This window comes from Aspergillus fijiensis, assembly GCF_003184825.1.
Source record: "Aspergillus fijiensis CBS 313.89 unplaced genomic scaffold BO72scaffold_60, whole genome shotgun sequence".
In the NCBI taxonomy this organism is placed as follows: domain Eukaryota; kingdom Fungi; phylum Ascomycota; class Eurotiomycetes; order Eurotiales; family Aspergillaceae; genus Aspergillus; species Aspergillus fijiensis.
The window spans coordinates 194,509-215,251 of NW_024469036.1; the positions used below are offsets into that span (position 1 = coordinate 194,509).

Here is a 20,743-nt window from a genome sequence, read left to right on the forward strand (position 1 = left end):
GTCGTCCATAGGACCGACAGGACACTATCCGGCAAGAGGAGTCTTCAAGAAAGGGCAGGTCAGTAATTCGTCCGCTGACGGCCTCTGTTCGTAGTCGACTTGGAATGTCTGGTCCAGGAAATCCACGGCCTCCGGGCTGGCATGCTCAGGGGCCGGCGGTCGGGCTTTATTGCTGCCAATAGCGAAGATGGCTTGCAACTGACTACAGTCGGGGAAGGGATGGGCCCCGATAAACATCTCCACCACTAGACAGCCCAGACTCCAGATGTCGGCCTTCTTCGTGTGTGCCGTCTGACGAACCACTTCCGGTGCCATCCAGTAGACACTGCCCTGAAGTGAGGGGCGGTGCAGGTGACCCCCACCGGTGCCACTGGCACGAGCACCAAGAAGAGTCGATGCTTCCACCCGTTTCGAGATACCAAAATCAGAGATTTTGATGCCTCCCTTGTTATCTACAAGGATGTTGGCGCCCTTGATATCACGATGAATGATGTCACAGCTGTGGAGATATGACAACCCCGCCAAGATCTGTCGAACAAAATTCTTGATCAGAGGTTCCTGGAAGGTGTTGTACTGCTTCAACATGGTGGCAATAGATCCTCCTGGCACATATTCCAAGAAAATATTCAGATACTGGTCGTCAGCAGCGGTACCCAAATACTGCACGATGTTGGGATGGTGCATTCCTTGCAGAAGTTCAATCTCGTGCTTAAGCGCGGTGACCATGCTGTTCTTGCGCTTGTCGAACTCCGTCCCCTTGGTCGCAGAGGGAATCTCGACTTGCTTGACGGCCATGAGCTCTCCAGTGATCGCGTGTAGTGCGAGGAACACGCTGCCGAAAGAGCCCTCTCCAATCAAAGAACCTTTCATCCAGTTCTTCGGGGCGAAATTGTTTCCTGCCAAGAAGTCGTTGAGACCATCATCCTCCTCTTCCCCATCTTCAGCCACAAGGATACTCAATCGTTCATTGAGCGAGCCGCCGTCAGTTGCAGCGACACTTGCATTCTCATCGAGAAGACTCTGACGGGAGGTTGTAGGATCATCAGAACCACTATCGAACGAAACATATGATTTGCGATTCGGCTCGATTGGCGACTCTTCTTGTAGTGGTTGTAAGGAGCTGGAGGCGATGGAATCTCTGTAGGTCGTTGACGGGAGACTGAATTTGGACACGGAGAGAGGTCTCGATGCACGGGTCGGTGTTCCTCCGGCGTTGAGCCAGGTATCTGCTATGCTTGGCATTGGCGGCGCGTCCCTCAGACTAGACGCATAGCTAGTATTGCTGACAACACTAAGGCGACTTGCTGCACGGCTCAAGCGCTGCGACCTCCGGACAGACATACGCATCGTCTTCTCAATATCCTCCCGGTGATGACTTGGGAAGTACGATGTAATCTCGTGGATAATCATCTCACTTGGAGGTCGAGCACCGAAGAACGACCGCAACTTGGCAGCAGAAGGAGAAGGGCGTTCCATGTTGACGGACCGCACTTCATGCTCACTCGGTGTCAAATTCTGTCGAGACGAGACAGGAGACATCGGCTGTCTGATGTTAAGCCAAGACTCACCAGTCAACTGCTGAATTTTGAGTTGGTTGCGCACATTCGAACTGCTCAAGGCGTTCATGTGAGCAACCTGACTTTCATCTACCGCGAACTGAGAAGCCCGACGGAGCTCATCCGTATCTGGTTCTCCAGCATGGATCTTGCGAAGAATAAGACGGCCGCGCTCCGGCCTGTGACTGCTTTCGCAGATTTCCATGAGCTCATGGTCCGCAAGTCTTCTGCAGTTGGAGGGATCAGGTTCTAGGCCATCCATCACATAGAAGCAATAATTGCGATACTGATGCTCCGGAAGCTGTAGTTTCTTCAGAACGCACAGGATGATCTCATCTGCTGTTTTGCAATGTTTGATGTCAAGCACTTTGGTCTGACCACCAGTGTATATCACTCTGATGACGGGCGAGTTCGTCGGCAACTGTCCCATCGTCAAGCCATCGAGGCTAGGGTTCTGTCTCAAATGCGAGCCATTTCGATTGTTGTGACCATTTTCGCTGGGAGTGCTTGGCTTTCGGCTGGTCATCGACCCGGCAGATGAGGGATGGCTAAAGTACCCTGGACCCTGCTCCTTCCGCCCGGTTTCCAATGGACTGCTTGCGACATACTGTTGAGCACGCAAAGGCGATCCGGGTCGCGACGATGACCGGCCGGCGGAGTAACTATGAGAGCTACTTTCAGCGGCTCGAGACATGCGGCGTGTACTCGTTGTTGGTCGCTGATTGGATTGGCGTGATGTCCCGGATGAGGGAGCTGTGTAAGATACGGATTCCAGCGCCGCCAATTGATTCTGTAATCAGATCAGCACGGGAGATGTCAGACAGCATAGTGTCAAACTTACCATCGTTCTTTGCTTTCGGTTGAGGACTGACTTATTCCTCAGTTGCTTGATGGCGACGAAGATGCGGACGCGGTCACCGATTTTCTTGATGCCCATTTCTTGAAGTATTTTTTGATCACATTCGATTAAATTGTTACCGTTAACATTGTTCGCTATGGCTTGTTAGTCTGCAAGAATCTGGATAATACCATGAGGGGTGGATTGCTGCAGGTGTATGTACCTTTGAACAGAGCTTCATATTGCCCACAATTTATGCTATGAAGCCAGGCAACCACCTGCTTCTCATCCCATGACCTAGTACCAATGAGCGTTTGCTCGACCATGAAACGGGCACGTTTACATGAGCGACTCACCGTACAGCGTCAAGGCCGTCGGGCGGATCCGAAAATTCTGACTCCGTCGGACTGGTAAACAACATGCCACCCTGGGGATCACCATGACCACCAGCCTTCTGCAACGAGCCAGTGTAATAAGAAGTCGTTGGTGTTTGCGTGGATTGCAGGCCCAACGGGTTGTATGTGGCCTTTGCCAGCATGTTGGCGACTTTGCTCGAGCACAGGTGAACGGCAAAATCGCTTCGATGTTGTTTTGTCGGGTCAGAGATTCGGAGATAGGTCTGAGCCCACGGTCGATAGATAACCTGAGCGTAGAGGTCGGGTGTGGTCGCGGGGTACAAGCTGAACGATATCTCCCAAACGGCGACTGTGAGTTGAGATCTCGACTGAGATTTTGTGTGGGGTCTAATGCATTGTACGAATTTGATATCTGGTTGTGATAGTGCATGTTAGCGGAGTTAGCGCAGAGGTGGGGGGGATGGCGATAGAGGAGTGATGCACGATGCGACAAGCGGTCGAGGAGGAGAAGATACTAATTAGAGTACTGGACTTACAGTTCAACCGATCGAAGAGCACGGGGGATGTTTGGCAGCAGATTAGCACTATAGGCAGTGGCTTCGTGATCTGCCCGGCCTAGGCTCACTTGGGCTCTCCGCTCGCTCACACCAGGTGAGATGTCCTGCAGGCTAGGATTCTCTTGCTCTTGATGGCAAATCACTGTTCAGTCAAAAGAAGAAGGAGAGAAAGAATGGTCCAACAAAGGACCAGTCCAAGCGTCGAGGCTAGACGTGGGGGTGGAAGATTGGCAGCAGTTATAGCCGCTGGATCGAAGGCTGAAACGGCTGGGAGGGGAGGGTGGGAATGGGAACAAGACGGAGAAAGGAATAGATGGAAAAGGGGAGGGGGGAGGAGGCTTTGATGGGGCGAGATAGGCAGACAAGACAAGTTTGAAAACAAGACAGCCACCTCGCCTGTGGTAGTTTTCTGTCTCTGTGTCTCTCTGGTTGTGTCTCTGGGTATCTATCTCCTTTGGTGTTGAGGGGGAGGAGAGGGGAAGTTTTCATAGATACGGAGTAGAGACTGGGAGAATTCATGGATGGGTTTAATGGATCTGGGCTGAGGGCGAGAGCGCACAGCGGGTTGTTTAGGCCGATCGGTCGGGGACGATGGGCACCTTCCGACATGCGTCTTCTCTTCCTCTTCGTCGTTCGTTCACTGTCCACTGTCCACTGTCCACTGCGGGATCATTCTCAAACACGCCGCCGGCGGGTGATTTGTCAAGGGGCCCAAACCTGAAACAATGAACTCTCGCTGTTCCTCAAGTCGTTTAAACTGATTAAACTGATTCTCGGTCTTCCACTCCCGTCCGTCCGTCCTCAACTTCCCAACCCGCACCTTATCGCCCGCGCCCGCGCCCGCGCCCCATACCCGCCTATTCTTAGGGGAGGTTCCATGGTCCTCGGCAGGGAAACACTTGGTTCGTGTAGAACGAAGGAAAGAAAAAAAAACAAGAAGAGAAAAGGAATCCCATAACAAACCAATCATAACCTCTGCCTTTCATTATTCTTCATGCTTGTAAGTTGACCACTGCCTGTTGGCCACCAGCAGAGGTCAGAAAGCAGTTGTTGTTGTTGTTGTGGTTGTGGTTGTGGTTGTGGTTGTGGTTGTGGTTGTGGTTGTGGTTGTGGTCGATTCCGCGGGGGTAACAATAGATTGAACATCGGACCGGGCACCAACCCTCCCTTCGCTCAACCCGGAGGTTTGCCAGGTATTGTTGGAACTTGTAACCACTTCACCAGCTAACTTGGCCATCGGCACGTCATTCTGTCTTACGGTCGAGTAGGCTCACAACGCCCCCCTTCTATCACTCAAGGGGCAGTTCTTCAGGTTGATCCTACCACGTCCTGACTCGCCAAGCTTTGGCTATGGTGGGGATGGCTTCACAGTTAAGTTACCATAAGGATCTTGCAGGAACAGCAGATTCGTACTAACCCTGATAGCTAGCTATCACCTAGTAAGTCGCTGACAAGAAAGGGGCATCCCAGACACGATTGACCGTAATATAGTACGGAGTACAGTGAGTGGCCTATCTACTTGTATGAATGCAGCCTATTCAACGGCAACTCCTGCGTTTCATTAAGGTTCACCCTACCCTCGTATACATGTCTATATATATAACTAGGTGTTGACATGTAGTCATTTCGGCCTCAATAACAAGTAGTAAAGGGATGTATTAGCCTTCTTCCAGAAACCCCACACTGACTGGCCTCAACAGGCGAAAAGGGGGACATCCTAGGACAGGCTTCTATATCGGGATCATGATGCACCCTGAGTAACAATGCAGGTGGGATTTCAGAACACTCTCCAAATCCCTTCCGAGTAGTTAATCAGACATGTCTGACATATCTGCGCATCCTGTCAGCGTCAGAAGATCAGAGCGAAGTGTTTCACGTCTAGGCTTGGAACAAAACCATCATTTCTCCGGGAGTTGTGGAACAATTTATAGATCTATGGGCTGGCCGCTGTACTGTACCAACTCCGGTTCTTTTCCTTTTCCCCTCACCGGTTCTTTCAGTTGGCAATGTCGAGTGCTTGTGGAAAAATGGAAATCATTGATTTACCCCATTCATGCCCCCATTCAATCTCCTCGCAAGCTCGCCCAAATGAGGAGACGCTTCGAGTGCGCTGGCGGATTTGATCACCCTAAGTGAACATCTCCGCACCAGTGGGGATGGCGGAGTCGCTCGATCGCAGAGGAAGGATGTACAGTACGCACGGGGACTGCCAACCGGGACAATGCAGCTGCGACCGTACTCGTGAATGTCTGTCTATGAGACATGCAGCATCTGAAGCTGAGGCGGGGAAAGTTTCCCCGAACAGGCGATGATGACCATTACTACCTGTGCTCAGGATACGTAGAATCAAGTGCACCAATATTTCACAGGTACAGTACGTACAGTACCAGAGTACAAAGTAGGGTTTCCGGTCGGGGCGTTGCTCCTACCACGTGACCGACCTTTTGCAAAACCCCCTCATGTCGACCCCACAGTTTTTCTTCCCCGCTCGCCTGTAATCCCATCAAAAAGGACATGGTCCAATTCCACGGCCATTCGCCATGGAGGACGAAAGAGCCAACCCAGGCAAAGTGAGGAAGAAGAGTGCCCCGGCTCATCGCAAGTCTCTGTCTTGTGAATATTGCAGCAGATCATTTGCGCGCCTGGAACACCTTCAGCGCCATCTCCGCACCCGTTGAGTAACCCCCTCTCGAACTCTCCTCAGGAGGCTTTTGCCCGTCTACACATGAGTTTCTGACTGTCTGATCCCATAGATACCAAGGAGAAGCCTTTCTCGTGTGATATATGCTCCAAATCATTTGCCAGAAGGTATACTTCTCATCCCCGTGGCATCCAGGTTCATGCGCGCTAATATGGGGGAAATTTCGATAGTGACCTGCTCGTACGACACGAGCGGCTAGTCCACCCTGCGGAAACTGCCGCCGGTCGAGATCACCGCACGCAGAACAACAACCAGGATGTTCCTCAGACGCCCTCATCTATAATCCAGCCTTCTCATCATGAGTCTCGTATGCTAGAGCTTGCCGACGCTGTCCCACTACACACGCAACCGATTCCACAGCCTCCGCCAGAAGTGCAAGTGCAACCCCCTCCCCTAGTGGAAACAACCCATTTCAATCCATCGTGGGGCTATGACCTGAATCTTCTCTCGCATGCTGCGAGTCATGTTGCTCTTGAGGGTGAACAGGAGAGTCTTGAGTCATTACGGAAATCCTCGCAAAACGTGGCGCCTCCTCAGCCGCTCGCCCATATTCCGGAAAGAGCGATAACTGATAATTATGGCGTGGAACCCTCGATCTTGGACCTTGCTGATCTAGGCGACCCCGTCCAAGACTTCACTGTCTTCTTGGAGAGTGTGGGACTCTCATCAGACTGGGACTCGGGGGTTTTCTCCTCGGTCGAAGAGCCGATGTTGCCGACCACACTTCCCATGGAGACTAAGCCGTCTGTTCGCGAGATGGGGAGGCTCGGTCCGGAGCTTCACAGTGATCCACGAACGGCAGCAGATGACCCACCATCATTCTCGAATTTCGGGTCCCGATTGCCATCCTTGCAGCCAGAACCGCATGAAGTGGATGATCGCCTTGGCTTCGCGGATGAGGGACCTCGCGCCGCGTGGGATATAACCAATGCTGATCGTCAAGTTTTCGTCTCTAAACTTGAGGCATTTGCTTATATACTGCCCAAGAACTTTGTCCCACCCTCAAGGCACGCTTTGTCGCGCTTCTTTGCCGGCTATATAAATGGATTGAATGAACACCTCCCCTTTATTCATGTCCCCACCCTTTCTGTCGCAAAATGCTCTCCGGAGCTTACTCTTGCATTGGCAGCAGCGGGGTCCCATTACCGCTTCGAAAACAACCGAGGGATTGAGCTATTCCATGCGGCAAAAGCCATCCTGCTTCAGCGTCTTCACAGAAGAGATAGCAAGCAAGTCGCCTGCCCGACATGGAACTATTTATCACCGGGATCGGGTTTTCATAACTCTCGTGACTCCTCCACCACATCTAACCATGCCAGTAGCCCGTTTCAGCAACACCATCAAGCCCAATCTCACCATCACCACCACACCCCGTATCCAACAGATCCCTCGGGCTACTCGGCGGAGGACTCAGATGCCCATATGGAAGTCATCCGAACCTTCCTTTTGCTCACGGTTTTCGCTTCTTGGGAAAGACACCCCGAATTACTGAGGGAAATCCTCTCGCTTCAGAGCACTCTGGCAAGACTGGTCAGAGAGCATGGCCTGTCAGAGCCACCTCCTAGCCCAGATCCTAACAATTGGGAAGAGTGGGTCCGGAGAGAAGGCAACCGACGCACGAAACTCATCGTGTATTGTTTCTTCAACCTACATTCTATTATGTACAACATCCCCCCTCTGATTCTGAATGCGGAGTTAAAATTGAACATGCCGTGCTCGCATGATGTCTGGAAGGCAACCAACGCGGCTCAGTGGCGGCGGGTGGCCCGCATACGCCATGGATCTGATGTCCCCTTCCAGGAGGCTTTTGCTAAATTGTTCCTCAAGTCGAATTTGTCGGGCCCGACCGCACCCATATCTCCCCTCGGAAACTACATTCTCATTCACGCTCTCATCCAGCAAATATTCTTTGCACGCCAGCTCTGTCTCTCTGCACCGACTATGCAAGGTACCAGCTTGAGGGGCGAAGATCTGTCTGTCCTAGATAATTCTTTGAGCGCCTGGAAGGCACTATGGAAACGCACTCCCGAGTCCAGCATTGATCCACAGAACCCAGCAGGACCAATTGCATTCACATCGACCGCTCTGCTGGGCCTCGCATATATTCGATTGCATGTGGACCTGGGACCCTGCCGTCGCCTCATGACGCAGGATCCAGGCCAGATAGCAAGGGCCCTCAGTGAATCGCCGCTCATAGCTCGGAGTCCTCGCCTAATTATGGCTCTACTACATTCTGCTCACGCACTTTCGATTCCGGTGCGTCTAGGCATCGACTTCGTCGCCAGAACCCATTCTTTCTTCTGGAGCATTCAGCATTCCCTCTGTAGTCTGGAATGTGCCTTCCTTCTCAGCCGATGGCTGCTCTCAATACCAGTGACCCATGCTGAGCAAAGGCTCTCAGACCACGAGAGAAAGTTACTCCTCTGGATCAAGAGCATGATGGACGAAACCGACATGGCTGTAGATCCGCCGGGAGCACCGGATATGGATTTCATTGCCAATCCATACAAAGCAAAACAGCTAAGTGTGGCTATCGTTCGCGTGTGGGCACGAACCTTCAAGGGAAACACCAGCTGGGCCATAGTAGACCTGGTTGGTTCAAGCCTAGATGCCTATGCTGATCTTCTTGAAACCACAACATGACCGCTCCACGCCGTGGAATTACTATGGGACACTGCAGCGTCCTTTGGCTTGGACATTTGCTTGTCACCAAGGCCCTCCGAACAATAGCTTCCGATTCCTAGATTGTCATGTTGATCCTTTGGCTATTCTACTGGGAACGATATATCATGTTGCTGTATACCCACGCTGCTCGAAGTCTTCATATTCCCTTATTACCCCTGTATATAGATAGGTTATGATTTGCTATGTCTTGCTATGTCTTCTGGGGCAGAGCGAACTCCTGCGCAGTGGTCACTCGCCTGTGACATGAGTCTCAATCTGCCGACTATGGCAGGTGCTTTCCGGCACGGGAGGGAGTCTTTAGGCTCTGATACCACGAAGGAACAGGAACGTCATCGATGCTCTTCCCCGCATGTGATAGTTATTGCAGGTCCTTCTGGAGAGTCCCTTTTGCTATGTGACCTGGTTCCCAATTTGAGCAAGGCGCCGAAAAAGCAATATGAGTTATTGAATGATCCGGCGTCAGAAAACCGCGAAGAATCACAGATTCTGTTCGAGTGCCTGCTTCAATCTTCCAAGTAGGACGTAAGCTATATGCCGAGCTACCGCAAGGTCAAGATCAAGATCTCCTTCCAACCCTGCCATGGTTCCTCGTAACACTGGATGGCACGAACCGCAGCGCAGACATGGACTTCTCCAGCTCGGCGATCTCCATCTCATCGGCGACCGCGGGGGTCGCGAGAGTCTGTTGCACACCCGAGTTCGCGCTCGAAAAGGACCCAGAAGTCGGTCTGTTCCTCAGCCGCCCTTCCTGGGGCGAGGCTGGAGTAGTAGATAGACGGCGCCGGTGCGTCTTGGTTGGCCGCAACAACGAGGTCTGTTTGTCAATCCCATCATTGACTATGTAGAAATTGTATGTCTGCTCGTCCGTTCTGGGAATTAGAACAAGCCCACCAAAAGGGACGCCGGAGTACGCGGCATACGACGGGAAGGGCCACGCCCATACCTTGGGAAACATGTGCTTGTCGATGAGGTGCATTCTGCGTTTCTGAGGTGTCGAGCATTTGCGCTCGCAGTCCTCGATGAAGCACCCGTACTGGAATTCCCCCCCAACCAGCAATGCAGGGTCAGCGATTTAGGCCAGACAAAAAGGTTAGGTGGTTTAGGTTGCGGGAATGGAAATGGAAATCCTCATACCGTCTTCTCGCCTCGTTCCCGTCGCGTAGCGACGATGGCGTCATGGTTCTCTTCGATGTGAAGATTCAGGAAACGATCCGTGGGGAAATTCTTCCCACATTGGGAGCAGCGGTTGACATGTGACTGCCGGTAATGGACCTCGTAATCGTCGTAGGAGGCGAAGGCGATGGTCTCGCGGTGCGGTGGGAGGGAGCAGTGCATGACTTCGGCAACCGGAGCGGCCGTGTCTGGTAAGTGCACCTTGGAGCGTCCGAGAGAGGGCGCGGTGGAGGATGCTGGGGATGCTGGCCAGGACGGACCCCCATCCTCCTCGGACGACAACAGATCGGCGGCGGCGGCGGCAGGCGAGTCGGAGTCGCTGCGGGCGCGTTTGATGGACATGTTGGCCGAACTTGCTGTCCGTCCTGCGTTTGAGGAGAGAATTTGCAACAGTGATAGGTCAGTTGCGAGGTATTAGTTCACTCTGCAGCAATGGCGTGACACTTGGACCATCCATTGGTGGAAGGGAGGTCAATCTTTCTGCCTGTGCAGATGGGTCAGGATTTATTCCAGTTGCTGTTGGGGTGGAGTCAGTACTTACATAGTTGTCTAACGACGAAGCAGTGAGTCTGAGAGGAACTCGTGCCAGTCTTTTGACCATGTATCTCGAAGTCGAAAGTAATTCAATTCAGGTAAGCTGGAGATGTGGAAGTTATAATCCACCTGATCTATACCTACTAGTAGTCCGGCCACGGCTGACTCTATTGGGTGGATAGGCCTGACCGCCTGCCTCTCCGTTCCTCCCGCAGTGCCGCATTATTCTTACCTTAACTAGATTCTATTTTGTCTGCCTCGAGAAGAAAAGTTCCCCCCCGTCATAAAGTTCTCATGGGATTTTCCCTTCAGCGAGCGGCGGCCTTCAACCCCTCCGTTGTTCGTCCTGAATTGGATTTATCACTACCCTCCCTTTGGAGCTTCTCTTAACTTTCTTTTCTTCTCACTTCTTCTTTTATGTGTGCTGCCAATCGGGGTCACTGATTCACAACCCCCTCCTCTTCCCTGACGTTCTGGAAATTGCATACCGTCCCCGCTCACCGCGCTCGTTCTGTATATACTATCACTAACTGATGGATCGTTCACTGCCCTTGTCGCCCGCACGCTCTCAACCAGCCATAGCCATCTGACGGCGAAGTCAACGGTGGAGGTGAAGCGGGCTCCGGTGATCTCATCTCCTGAGCATGGCGTCCGCGTTCCAGGATACGTGGCAGTCAGTCACCCTCGCGTTCTCCCCCCGCCCTCTGCGTCGGTCTAATCCTTGCATCGCACAGAACTGCGCTCAATCTCGAGAAAGAGCTTTTGAAGAGCCTTGCCGAAAAAGAGCCCACGTTTGCCGAAATCTCCCATCACCTGTCGGAGTCAGTAACTGAATTCCCTTCCGCCGTCCTCCTGTTGCGCGCAAAACTGATCTGACCGTTGTCTTGTCATCCTCGTCCGTCGCAGACTTCGCTCCGCTTGCCAAAATGCTATTCTTCAGGACCTCGACGCCGCCCGCTCCGTGGATGTCGAAGGACGCCTCTGGGATAGTCATCTCAAAATCAACACCCGATTCCGTAAATTGCTGTCTCGCGTGAGTCCTACGGTGGCCCTGTCTGCTTCCGTCTCTAATCCCTGGTGTGCGATGGCAGTTCCGCGAGGAAAACGGGAAGAAGAAGAAACCGGTAGAGAAACGGAAGCTCGAGAAGCACTACCTCGAATTCATCAAATCCAGTCAGCGATTCTATCGAGGCTACATCCAACAATTGTCCTCCCATGTCGGTGGGATCCCGGAGCTGGAAAAGGTTGCCCGGAAATTCAATTTCGACAGTGAGCAAACTGCCGGTCCCGTCAACTTTGGCGAACCCACCGTTTTCTGGAGTCTAAACCCTTCACAGATCTGTCGGCGGAGCCGCCCTTGCAACCTACGGAAGCCCTCAGAAAGCGGATCCTTCAATCATGCCATGCGACTTTGATTCGTCTCGGCGATCTTTCCCGTTATCGCGAGACCGAGCTGGTCACAAAGGAGCGCAATTGGGGGCCCGCGATCGGTTACTATGACCTGGCTACTCTGATATACCCAGCCTCTGGCGCGTCGCATAATCAGCTAGCCGTCATTGCATTGGCTGATGGCAATCACCTTCGCGCTACGTATCATTTGTATAGGGCTCTAGCAGCCCAGGAGCCGCACCCGTCAGCTAAGGGTAACCTGGAGATCGAGTTTAGAAAAGTCATGAGTGCATGGGCCAAGCGGGAGCTGATCCGTCCCGAAGATGCTGGGATTCCCGGCAGAGCATTGGCTCCTTGGTTTGTATATCTGCATGCGCAATGTTATAAGGGGGTCGATTTCCCAGAGCATGACGAGCTGGAGAGCGAAGTACTCAATCAACTCGCTGTTGACTTGAAGGAACGCTCGCTCGAAGGCACTTTACAGAAATTCGTTCTAATCAACATCAGCGCAGAAGAATTCTCTAGGTTACGCTCGAACGGTAAGTCTTCTAATGGCGTAAATGTCCAAGTGTCATGCACTGAACCAAGATTTAGAGGAGTCCGTGTCCAATGCGCGCGCTTTCTTTCAGCGGATCAATGTGAAGACGTTCTTCACCCTGCTTCAGATTCTTCTTGCAGAAGTAGAGCGATTTGCGGTTGAAGACTCGAGCAACAAAGACGCGCAGACCGGTCCTGACAAGGTCACTGTGGTCGCTCGTCGGGTTCTTCCCGCACTCCGAAACTACAGCTCCTGGTTGCTCACGGTCAGCCACTTGCTAGCAGCGCACAAACAAGAAAAGGATACACCTCTGGCGGTTCAAATCACGGAGTTTTGGAAGATATACGCCAACACATTGACTCTTCTGGCCTCAACTTTCGACGTAGTGCACCTTCCCGAAATCGACTATCTTTTGGAAGAAGACGAGGAGACTCTGGCCTTTGCGCCCCTGAGCAAGGACACAACTTGTCGCCGATACCTGGGTTCCAATGGTCAACAGAAGCCTCGAATTAACGACCCAGGTGTGGAACGTAATCACCCCAACATGGAAATGCTCTACCGCATCCGCGAGTTTGTGATCGATGGCTTGGATTTGGTAGTCAGCAACAAAATCCCCATCGCACTTGTTGATGACGAAGACAAGAAGACCTTCATCTACAAGGAGGAAGACCTCCCTTCGCAGTTGTTTGCCAGTCCCGCGGGGCACAATCACACGCTGTCCTCCGCGAGTGTTGAGCGCGAGGAAATACAACAAGCCAACCTCGATCTAAACCACGCTCCAGACGCTCCGAGTGTTTACGGTGGATCGCAGTCGGCATCGATGTCTGCCAGTATGAACCGCATACTCGAAGGCGTGGAACGTCTGGTTGATTCGGACACGTACGAGAACGCCTCGAGCGTGCCAGAAAGCCTGACTCTTCCGCAAGGTGGTACCCGGCAGCGGCCATCAAGTCAGTACTTCGATCCGAGCACGGAGACAGTCTTCCGCGAGGATCTTCTTCCTCGGCAGACTCCGGTCGCCCCTCCAGGACTTGCGCCGCCCGTGGCCAGCGGCTCGGCCCCTCTTGCCCGTGTTTCGTCATCCCAGCCCTATACTGCACGGCCTGCGCTTCCCAGCATTCCCAGCATCTGGAACACAACCCTATCTTCCAGCCTCGGTGGTGATGCTCCCTCTCCTCGAACCCCTCCTGGTCTCGGACATCGGTACCCAACTCATTCACTATCGGGAAGCATCGGCAGCCCGTCGAGCCACTACCCATCTCACGAGTCACTTGCCAACGAGCTACTGCTTCGCCAGAGTCTGATGAACCAGGTTCCAGCCGCTGGATATCTCCACCGCATCCCCGGCCCAGGCACAGGCACGGTCCCCTCCTCCTGGATACCCTCCTCGAGTCCATCAACCCAGAGCCACCGGCTTTCCGGTCTTGCATGGGACCGAGCACTTCTGGAGACGGGTGTCAGTGGGGGGTCGATCGCTCTTCCCACCAACCAACCGTCGGCATCAGCACCAAACATGGGCTCCCCTAGCGGTCTAATCAACTCATCCTGGGCCAATGATGCCTTCCTTGCCAGCACGTTGTCCTCCGGCGCAGGCTACCCTAGCTCTTCTGGCTTCAACAGCAGTGCCCGCCAATCTTCTCCACAGTACGGTGCTATTGGTCAGAATAGCACTCGCTATGGCCACGGCGGTTGATCCTGTCGACGTGCTTTGTCTAGTAGATGAATCGCCATGACTTCTGTCGAATTTTGCCGATTATGCGATTGAGACCAGCGAATGACAGCGGGTTCCCAACAACCTCAACCTTTCTGCTCGTCTCTCTTCTCTGCTAGGATCCCCTCTCTAGATCCTTTCAGTCGCCGATATACGCGTAGTATTTCCGCATATACACAGACCTGAAATGGACAGAGAGACGAAAGCAGATGACCGATTGAACGAATGAACAAAGCGGATTCTCAGTATGGATAATGGCGATTGAGCCTCGGAGGCAGACAGGACTAGCAGTACATAGCCAGCTGCAATCGTCCAACTCTCCTTCTTGCTATAGCTATAGATTCAGCTCAAGCCAGGTTGCGGAAGTGGTCGAACCAAACATGCAAACATAGGCCGGGCGAGAATGGTATGGTATGGGCGTCTGGGCATCCTTGATTGGTCTGCTTTCCATTGTGTGAGAAAGTTACGGGAAAGAGGGGAGAGCGGAGAGCGGAGCTGGAGGGTGCAAGCATCAGGTCATTCGGATTTCTCCGTATCGCGTTACCATTCCCATACTACTAAGCTCGATTCACCTAGTCTTCTGAGGCTGGATGGATACTAGCGCCAATGGCAGGCAACCTTGAAGATGTATCGAGCTGGTTTCTAGTTTCAAATTGTACTCTCATACTCAAATCATACTCAATCACTTCAGGACTTCCGAGTCGTATCGCTGTTCTCAATTGAAGCTACTTTGTTCAATGTGTCTACTGCCAGCCTTGAGCTCCACAGGGCCAATTGAGTGAAAGCGAGACTCCTACCCCTGAATGCGACACACACATAACGTGTTTTCACAGTCTATATCATTTTGGACCCGAGGAATAGCACATTGTCATCATCACAGTTCGTTGTTGAGAACGTTCATCCGCGCCACTTCCTGTCTAGGTATCTATTGAATTTCCGTCGGAGCGAGGCACCTTTCACACAACATTCATTTAAGATTTGGGGAAAAGAAAAAGAGGAAAGAAATGGTCGAAGACGTTAAGTCATCGACAGAAAATTTGGGTATAGAAGGTTGAATCCTAAACTAAAAAAAAAAAGGAAAAGATTTTTTGTTTAAACTTGGTGGTTTGGCCTTCGACATATATATTTTATGTCCTCAGTCCCGTGATGTCGGACGGGACCTTGATTTAGTATGACTGCGTGGTGGAGAGATTTTAGTTGGAGGGGGTGTAGGTCTGCTTGGGGAAGGGGAAGCTAGAAGTGGAAGAATGGAGGTTAGCCTATCACTCTGTAACCGTGAAACTGGGTTGTAGGCTAGGCCGGGAAACTTACGAAGGTCCCAGCTCCTGGATGCTCAGGGAAGCGAGCCACTGGCCGAGATCGATGCTCTCCTCGAGGGACTTGCCCTGGACAACACCGGCGCAGAAACCACCGGCGAAGGCATCACTATAGCAGAATCAGAATCAGGATTCTCAAATCACAGGGAAGAAGTCTCGGTTTACTCACCCAGCACCGTTGGTGTCGTTGATGCTGCTCTTGGGGATCTCGCGGACGGGGAACTGCTTGACCTCGACTTCGCCGTTGGGCTTGACGGTGGCGGCGACGGTGGGATCGGTGCCCTGGGTCACGATGGCAACGCGGGGACGGCTGGTGTTCTTCTTGGGGAGCTGAGCCAGCTTCTTGGCGATCTCAACCACATCCTCGGTGCCCCATTCGTGGCTCTCGGCGTAGGAACGAGCCTCGGTCTCGTTGCAGAAGGTGTAGTCGGTGTAGGGCAGGACGCTGTCGAGCTGCTCCTTGAAGAACTGCGGGATGAAAGGAGCCGAGAGGGACAGCATGAAGACCTTGTTCTTGGCGGCAGCCTCCTCGCCCAAAGCCTGGATGGCAGGAACGCTGACGGTCAAGTGGTAGCCACCGACATAGTAGAACTGGGCCTTCTCGACGAGAGACCAGACGTGGGGCTGCTTCAGGTGGTCAAGCTTGTACTCGTTGGCGGCAGCAAGGTGAGTGCACATGCTACGGTTGTGGCCGGTGATGATGACACCGCACTTGCCGGTGGGCTGAACATCATCGATACGGTATTCGGTGTGGACACCAGCCTTGGCGCAGGCCTCCTTCAGGATATCGGCGTACTTGTCCTTGCCGACACAGCCAATGTACATGACGGAGTTCTCGGGAAGGATGTACTAAATCCGCCTGGCGGTTAGTAAATAGTCTCCGACCCGGGAACGGAGAATATGATGAGACTCATACCTGAGCACCACGAGCAGTGTTCTGAGCGGCACCACCAGCAATAAGCTTGGCATCAAGGCCGAGGAGCTCCTCATACAGGCCCATGTGCTTATCTTCGGCGAGGATAGCATCGTTGTCCTTCAGGCCATACTTCTCCAGGAGAGCGGCATCACTATGCGGGGGTAAGAGTCAGCAAGGCTTGACTTTTGCAATAATGACACGATGAATTGAAAAGATGAGTAGATAGGAGATAAGTGACATACCCGACTGCCTGGATATCTGTATGCCTCATAAGCTTGATGTTAGCCTAAGCCTGGGGTCAACCCGGAATGGTGGGGGAGGGGCAAGAGGGGGGGGGGAGAAGGAGAAGATCCCACGCACCCAAGAGGGGGTTCTCGAGACACAACAAAGGGTAACCCTGAGCAGCAGCCATTGTGACAGGTGGAGGAGAAGTAAGTATGGGATGAATTGGGAGGGGGGAAGAAGAGGTTAGGGAGGGAGTGAGAGAGGGGGAGAAAGAGAGAGAATGAGACTCGGGAGGGCGTTCGGAGTAGTACTTAAACTGACTTAAACTGGCTGACGGGCGGAGGAGGGGCCGGCGGAGTCTGATTGGGCCGAGCAAAGGGAGTTCCTCCGGCCTCCGACCTTCAAGCTTCCCTTCAACTTGTCCGACGGAGAGCTCGCTGTTAATTGCTTTATATAACCAACACCCAAACAACGTTCCTCTCCTCCTCTCCCATCACAAAATCAAGTACTCACTCTCAATACCAATCATAACACCACAACACCACAATGACCGACCCTGTCCTCCAAATTCCCGAGGTCATCCAGACGGCTTCGATCAACCGAAACCCCTCGCCGGACCACGACGTCAACCCGCCGACCGCAGCCTCCGAAAAGCAGCCCGTGGTGGACGATGCTCCCTCCGAAGCTGGCAGCATCCCGTCCGACATCGTCGACCCTCGCCATATGGTCAGACCGGCCACCCGGCGCCATAATTTCCCCCCACTGCCCGACCTGCGCTTCGAACAGAGCTATCTCGCCAGCCTGCGTGGCGCCGATACCTGGGGAAGAGTTGCGTGGATCACCATCAGAGACCAGGTGAGTAACCTCCCACTCCCAGCCTCTCAATTCCCAGACAGACAGGAAGCATTCTCTAGGGGGATGCCCCTCCGTCAAAACTAGGTTGGAAATCTCCCGCTCACCTCCTCCATTTTTCCTTTCTCCCAACAGGTCCTCCTTCCTCTGATGCAGGGTACGCTCTGGACTCTGGCCCTCTCCGGCTGGCGCTTCTGGAACCGCAATGCCTCCCTCAGCGGACAGACCCTGGGCAGCAGAATCCGTCGATGGTGGTACGAGGTCAACAACTGGAAGCTCCCTCCTTTGGGCTCTGCCAGAGATCCTCGGGTGGCTGCCAAGGTAGATGACGTGAGTGTTTTTGCTAACCCCCCTTTTCTGCACGAACCCTCTACCGGATTTCTTTGACCCTCTGACATTCTCGGAGTTCCTGCAGTTCTACACGGCCCAGTTCTCGAATGCCGTCTAAACGATTCTGGTGCACTCTGAATGCGACCGAGTTGCTAAAAGACTGCTTATGTTCATTTGGAGGGGGGGGGGGTTCTTTTTGCATTTCGGGTGTTTAGCGTTACGGCGTTTGAATTCAATTCTATCAGGAAGCGGTGGATTCATGAAGCATACCCTTTTTTTTTCTTTCCTTCTTTGACATCATCAACCGGGCGTTGCATCCGAAGAGCCCTGGAGGTTTTATGCCCGTGGTGTTCTCGTTTTCCCCGGTTGTACTGTTTTGTCTGGTTAGCTAGATCATGCAATCTGTAGTTTTAGGTATATTTATGTATATATTGCATAAATGTCTCAGCTCCTGTTCTTAGACGGCGGGCTCAACCCGTACTGGCGGCATCTGGAGAGAAGAGCCATGTAGAAAGAGCCCATCCCAGACGAACGACATTCACATATCAGATGTAAGCATTAACATAGATCATCTCATTTATGAATAATGTATCTTTTTGCACGCCCCACGCCACTCAGAAATCGTGATTCACAATGTTACCTCCCCAGATTGACCCCTTCCATAGATATAGAGAAAAACGCCTAACAGATAGATCCCGTGTTTTGACCCGTATAGTTGACAGTTGACAGTTGACCAAAGGGAACGCTCTCGCAAATAATATTATCAGTGGTGAAGATAAAGAAAAATAGTTTCTCTGCTAAAGATAGCCGCTTGATAGCTCTAGTATCAATTGAAGGTGCTGCTGCTTATTGGATGGTTTCGCCCGCGACTTATACTGAAGCCCCAGGCGCAAGGGTATTGGTATGGGGACCAGTGCTGTTCGGCTCCGGAGGAACAGCCGCACTGGTTGCGGTGATCGGCTTCGTGCCAGATGGTTCGGTCCCTGGGGACGGGGAATGGGCATGCGGTGGATTGCCGGAAGATTGACTCAAGGCTTCGTGCTTGGTCTCGGAATGTTCCTCCGATGGTCGTTCAGTTTCAGCAGGATCTGCCGAGCTGCTCGTCTCCTTGCCTTTGTCCTTGTTGTATCGGAGCTGCACCACCAGGCTGGGTGGCTCGCCGTTCGCAATTTCTTCATCGCCGCTCGCCTCCTCTTCGTCATCCCCTTCAAAGTCATTGTCCTCTTCCTCCTCGCCGCCCTGCCATTCATTACCGCTTGACTGCGCCCCAGCGGAGCCTTCCTCCATCTCCTCATCCAGATCGTGATCGGTATACCCATTGGCCCGGTTCGCCCTCGATCGCGTGGGCCTGCCCTCGTCGCCGGTCTGGGCATCGTCCCGTTGCCCGGCGAGCAAGGACTCGCCGTACAGTCCGCCCGCGCGAGATCGTATTTGTCGGCCACTGGCTGTGTATCTGGGACCCGCTGGCTCTACGGGAGTAGACACCCCCGAGGTATTTCGTGTCGAGCGTCGCGTCGAGGGGAGGCCGTCGGAGAAGATGTCTTCATCGTCGGAGTAGGTGTATTTCAACTTCTTGCCGCGAGTGCGGCCTTCGTAGAGGGAGAAGCCAGGCTCGGGGCGAGCGAATTGTGCTTTCCGAGCAATCCGGTAGTCGCGGCGTTTGCGTTTCTGTTTTTATGGTGAGCGCAGGTCGTTAGCTTCCCAAGGGGGCGACCGAGACTTACCTCCTCTGAGCCTTCGAACCGAGGGATTGAGTTTCGGATCTTCTCGCTCAGCTTCTTGGAGTGGATATTCTTCTCCTCGTCAAGCTTGTCCGCGATGACCTTCAGCTCCGGGATGCTCCCCGCCACGCTCCACCAGGTGTTGGTTTTTAACGCCGGGTTGCTCTCGCGGTATAGTCTGAAGTGGGTGTCATCCAGGCCTTCAATGAGCCAGTATCGGCGCTTGAGGCCGTCGCGACCCCACGGCTGGACGGAGAGCGGTTGGTTGAGGTCGTCCTCGTGGCGTGCTTGCTTGTAGGATTCTTTGATCTTGGCTTGGACGGCGTCGGAGGAGGAAAGGGACCAGAGGATCAAGGTTTTGAGTAGGAGCAACTAGAGTGTGTCAGTGAGGTTGTGCTGGGGGATGCGACCGCGCGACATACGCGTTCTTCCGGCTTCATGGTTGTGAAGTTGTTACCCCCGTGCAGAGGATTCTTGCCTTGCCAAGCCCTAGGCCATTGGGGGGCATGCGTCTGGATCGCCTCCTCCAAGGGACGCGTGTAGTGGTTCCGACTGCGCATTGATCACCGAATGTTAGTCTTCTGTATGCACCGGAAGATTCAGAATGTAGGTGGTCAACCCGCCTTGGCGGACACCCCCATGGAGCGAATTCTGGGTTGCGGGCGGCGGTCATACTCCACATCTTTCTTCCTATTTAACACCAATCCTAGCAAGGCACAAAGCAGCCGTTCAATATGATCACCAGGGGTGCTCTCGGCGACACCTCTCTCAATATCCTGTGGTCCAAAGTGTGGTGTCGATCGCGGGAATACATCATGGAAACGCGCGCGGAACATCACAATGAACTAGGGATTGCGACAGGTCAGCACACTGGATCTCGGAAACGTGAACAACGCGTTGAAAGGGTTTCGGGGAGCCTCAAGCCGGTTAGCATTTCAGTGAGTCACATACTGCAATGTCGGAGTTGTCTGCTAGCACATATTCATGGGGTGGTGAGGGCTCCCGTTTCGGCGGCGGAGATTCGGATTCCTTCTTGAAGTACTTGGTAATTCCCACGGGCTCATCCACGGCCATAGACCCCGTCTCTTCATCCGACGGGGGTGCCGAGGAGAGCGACGAGAGTTCTGAATCGGAAAGAGACAGGTTCGACATGGTTGTGTGGCTGTCCGATGCTTGTGAGGAGGAGAGATGTTTGATACAAGGTCGAGCGGGCAGGTCCGCGGCGCAGAGAAGTTCTACTTTGCACTACGGTTGAAGCGCGGCTTTTACGCGCCTGGCGTTTCTGGCATCATCAAGAACAAGAAAACAGCCCTTATCCAGGGATGATCAGCACCCAATCAACACC

At 53.2% G+C, this 20,743-nt stretch overlaps 8 protein-coding genes across 8 annotated transcripts; 4 read left to right on the forward strand and 4 right to left on the reverse strand.

The window, feature by feature from the left end:
- Positions 1–24: 24 nt before the first annotated feature.
- BO72DRAFT_500101 (STE11 family mitogen-activated protein kinase kinase kinase) lies at positions 25–2,932 on the reverse strand (the record flags this gene model as incomplete). The annotated part of the gene is made up of 4 exons (XM_040948879.1): positions 25–2,346; positions 2,398–2,549; positions 2,618–2,691; positions 2,751–2,932. 4 exons carry the CDS (start codon positions 2,930–2,932, stop codon positions 25–27), a joined length of 2,730 nt encoding a protein of 909 aa, XP_040797444.1.
- A 2,884-nt stretch (positions 2,933–5,816) lies between these two features.
- Positions 5,817–9,089, forward strand: BO72DRAFT_531107 (FTFMHR domain-containing protein). The gene is made up of 3 exons (XM_040950337.1): positions 5,817–5,980; positions 6,061–6,115; positions 6,179–9,089. The coding sequence occupies exons 1-3, from the start codon at positions 5,848–5,850 to the stop codon at positions 8,649–8,651; spliced, it is 2,661 nt and encodes an 886-aa protein (XP_040797445.1). The 5' UTR covers positions 5,817–5,847; the 3' UTR covers positions 8,652–9,089.
- On the reverse strand, positions 8,790–10,498 carry BO72DRAFT_451814 (uncharacterized protein). Its single transcript, XM_040945582.1, has 4 exons — positions 10,408–10,498; positions 9,828–10,350; positions 9,637–9,726; positions 8,790–9,549 (listed from the first exon to the last, which is right to left on the reverse strand). Exons 2-4 carry the CDS (start codon positions 10,206–10,208, stop codon positions 9,250–9,252), a joined length of 771 nt encoding a protein of 256 aa, XP_040797446.1. The 5' UTR covers positions 10,209–10,350; positions 10,408–10,498; the 3' UTR covers positions 8,790–9,249.
- Positions 10,420–10,957, forward strand: BO72DRAFT_244424 (uncharacterized protein). The gene is made up of 2 exons (XM_040939958.1): positions 10,420–10,498; positions 10,642–10,957. Exons 1-2 carry the CDS (start codon positions 10,466–10,468, stop codon positions 10,867–10,869), a joined length of 261 nt encoding a protein of 86 aa, XP_040797447.1. The 5' UTR covers positions 10,420–10,465; the 3' UTR covers positions 10,870–10,957.
- Positions 10,799–14,231, forward strand: BO72DRAFT_244552 (uncharacterized protein). The gene is made up of 6 exons (XM_040939959.1): positions 10,799–11,073; positions 11,135–11,221; positions 11,307–11,433; positions 11,492–11,669; positions 11,738–12,328; positions 12,384–14,231. The coding sequence occupies exons 1-6, from the start codon at positions 11,045–11,047 to the stop codon at positions 14,018–14,020; spliced, it is 2,649 nt and encodes an 882-aa protein (XP_040797448.1). The 5' UTR covers positions 10,799–11,044; the 3' UTR covers positions 14,021–14,231.
- Positions 14,232–15,095: 864 nt separating this feature from the next.
- Positions 15,096–16,880, reverse strand: BO72DRAFT_489045 (adenosine kinase). The gene is made up of 6 exons (XM_040948065.1): positions 16,631–16,880; positions 16,513–16,528; positions 16,271–16,421; positions 15,524–16,203; positions 15,350–15,463; positions 15,096–15,271 (listed from the first exon to the last, which is right to left on the reverse strand). Exons 1-6 carry the CDS (start codon positions 16,680–16,682, stop codon positions 15,232–15,234), a joined length of 1,053 nt encoding a protein of 350 aa, XP_040797449.1. The 5' UTR covers positions 16,683–16,880; the 3' UTR covers positions 15,096–15,231.
- Positions 16,881–16,921: 41 nt separating this feature from the next.
- On the forward strand, positions 16,922–17,894 carry BO72DRAFT_451819 (DUF1770 domain-containing protein). The gene is made up of 3 exons (XM_040945583.1): positions 16,922–17,350; positions 17,483–17,677; positions 17,763–17,894. Exons 1-3 carry the CDS (start codon positions 17,042–17,044, stop codon positions 17,793–17,795), a joined length of 537 nt encoding a protein of 178 aa, XP_040797450.1. The 5' UTR covers positions 16,922–17,041; the 3' UTR covers positions 17,796–17,894.
- Positions 17,895–18,283: 389 nt separating this feature from the next.
- Positions 18,284–20,591, reverse strand: BO72DRAFT_451820 (uncharacterized protein). The gene is made up of 5 exons (XM_040945584.1): positions 20,350–20,591; positions 20,074–20,243; positions 19,821–19,950; positions 19,402–19,770; positions 18,284–19,345 (listed from the first exon to the last, which is right to left on the reverse strand). The coding sequence occupies exons 1-5, from the start codon at positions 20,548–20,550 to the stop codon at positions 18,548–18,550; spliced, it is 1,668 nt and encodes a 555-aa protein (XP_040797451.1). The 5' UTR covers positions 20,551–20,591; the 3' UTR covers positions 18,284–18,547.
- Between the last annotated feature and the right edge of the window lie 152 nt (positions 20,592–20,743).

What these genes read in the sequence shown, in the direction of transcription:
- BO72DRAFT_489045 (XM_040948065.1), bottom strand. Translation starts at nt 16,682, where the DNA reads ATGGCTGCTGCTCAGGGTTACCCTTTGTTGTGTCTCGAGAACCCCCTC. An exon ending in AACGACACCAACGGTGCTGG is followed by an intron (nt 15,464 to 15,523) that starts GTGAGTAAACCG and finishes ATTCTGCTATAG; the next exon opens with TGATGCCTTCGCCGGTGGTT. An exon ending in ATCCAGGAGCTGGGACCTTC is followed by an intron (nt 15,272 to 15,349) that starts GTAAGTTTCCCG and finishes TTCCACTTCTAG; the next exon opens with CTTCCCCTTCCCCAAGCAGA.
- BO72DRAFT_244552 (XM_040939959.1), top strand. Translation starts at nt 11,045, where the DNA reads ATGGCGTCCGCGTTCCAGGATACGTGGCA. An exon ending in ATCTCCCATCACCTGTCGGA is followed by an intron (nt 11,222 to 11,306) that starts GTCAGTAACTGA and finishes CGTCCGTCGCAG; the next exon opens with ACTTCGCTCCGCTTGCCAAA. An exon ending in TCCGTAAATTGCTGTCTCGC is followed by an intron (nt 11,434 to 11,491) that starts GTGAGTCCTACG and finishes GTGCGATGGCAG; the next exon opens with TTCCGCGAGGAAAACGGGAA.
- BO72DRAFT_244424 (XM_040939958.1), top strand. Translation starts at nt 10,466, where the DNA reads ATGTATCTCGAAGTCGAAAGTAATTCAATTCAG. An exon ending in TCGAAAGTAATTCAATTCAG is followed by an intron (nt 10,499 to 10,641) that starts GTAAGCTGGAGA and finishes TACCTTAACTAG; the next exon opens with ATTCTATTTTGTCTGCCTCG.
- BO72DRAFT_531107 (XM_040950337.1), top strand. Translation starts at nt 5,848, where the DNA reads ATGGAGGACGAAAGAGCCAACCCAGGCAAAGTGAGGAAGAAGAGTGCC. An exon ending in TCAGCGCCATCTCCGCACCC is followed by an intron (nt 5,981 to 6,060) that starts GTTGAGTAACCC and finishes CTGATCCCATAG; the next exon opens with ATACCAAGGAGAAGCCTTTC. An exon ending in TCCAAATCATTTGCCAGAAG is followed by an intron (nt 6,116 to 6,178) that starts GTATACTTCTCA and finishes AAATTTCGATAG; the next exon opens with TGACCTGCTCGTACGACACG.
- BO72DRAFT_451814 (XM_040945582.1), bottom strand. Translation starts at nt 10,208, where the DNA reads ATGTCCATCAAACGCGCCCGCAGCGACTCCGACTCGCCTGCCGCCGCC. An exon ending in GGGAACGAGGCGAGAAGACG is followed by an intron (nt 9,727 to 9,827) that starts GTATGAGGATTT and finishes GGGGAATTCCAG; the next exon opens with TACGGGTGCTTCATCGAGGA. An exon ending in ACAAGCACATGTTTCCCAAG is followed by an intron (nt 9,550 to 9,636) that starts GTATGGGCGTGG and finishes ACGGACGAGCAG; the next exon opens with ACATACAATTTCTACATAGT.
- BO72DRAFT_451819 (XM_040945583.1), top strand. Translation starts at nt 17,042, where the DNA reads ATGACCGACCCTGTCCTCCAAATTCCCGAGGTCATCCAGACGGCTTCG. An exon ending in GGATCACCATCAGAGACCAG is followed by an intron (nt 17,351 to 17,482) that starts GTGAGTAACCTC and finishes TTCTCCCAACAG; the next exon opens with GTCCTCCTTCCTCTGATGCA. An exon ending in TGGCTGCCAAGGTAGATGAC is followed by an intron (nt 17,678 to 17,762) that starts GTGAGTGTTTTT and finishes GAGTTCCTGCAG; the next exon opens with TTCTACACGGCCCAGTTCTC.
- BO72DRAFT_451820 (XM_040945584.1), bottom strand. Translation starts at nt 20,550, where the DNA reads ATGTCGAACCTGTCTCTTTCCGATTCAGAACTCTCGTCGCTCTCCTCG. An exon ending in AATAGGAAGAAAGATGTGGA is followed by an intron (nt 19,951 to 20,073) that starts GTATGACCGCCG and finishes ATCAATGCGCAG; the next exon opens with TCGGAACCACTACACGCGTC. An exon ending in CCATGAAGCCGGAAGAACGC is followed by an intron (nt 19,771 to 19,820) that starts GTATGTCGCGCG and finishes GACACACTCTAG; the next exon opens with TTGCTCCTACTCAAAACCTT.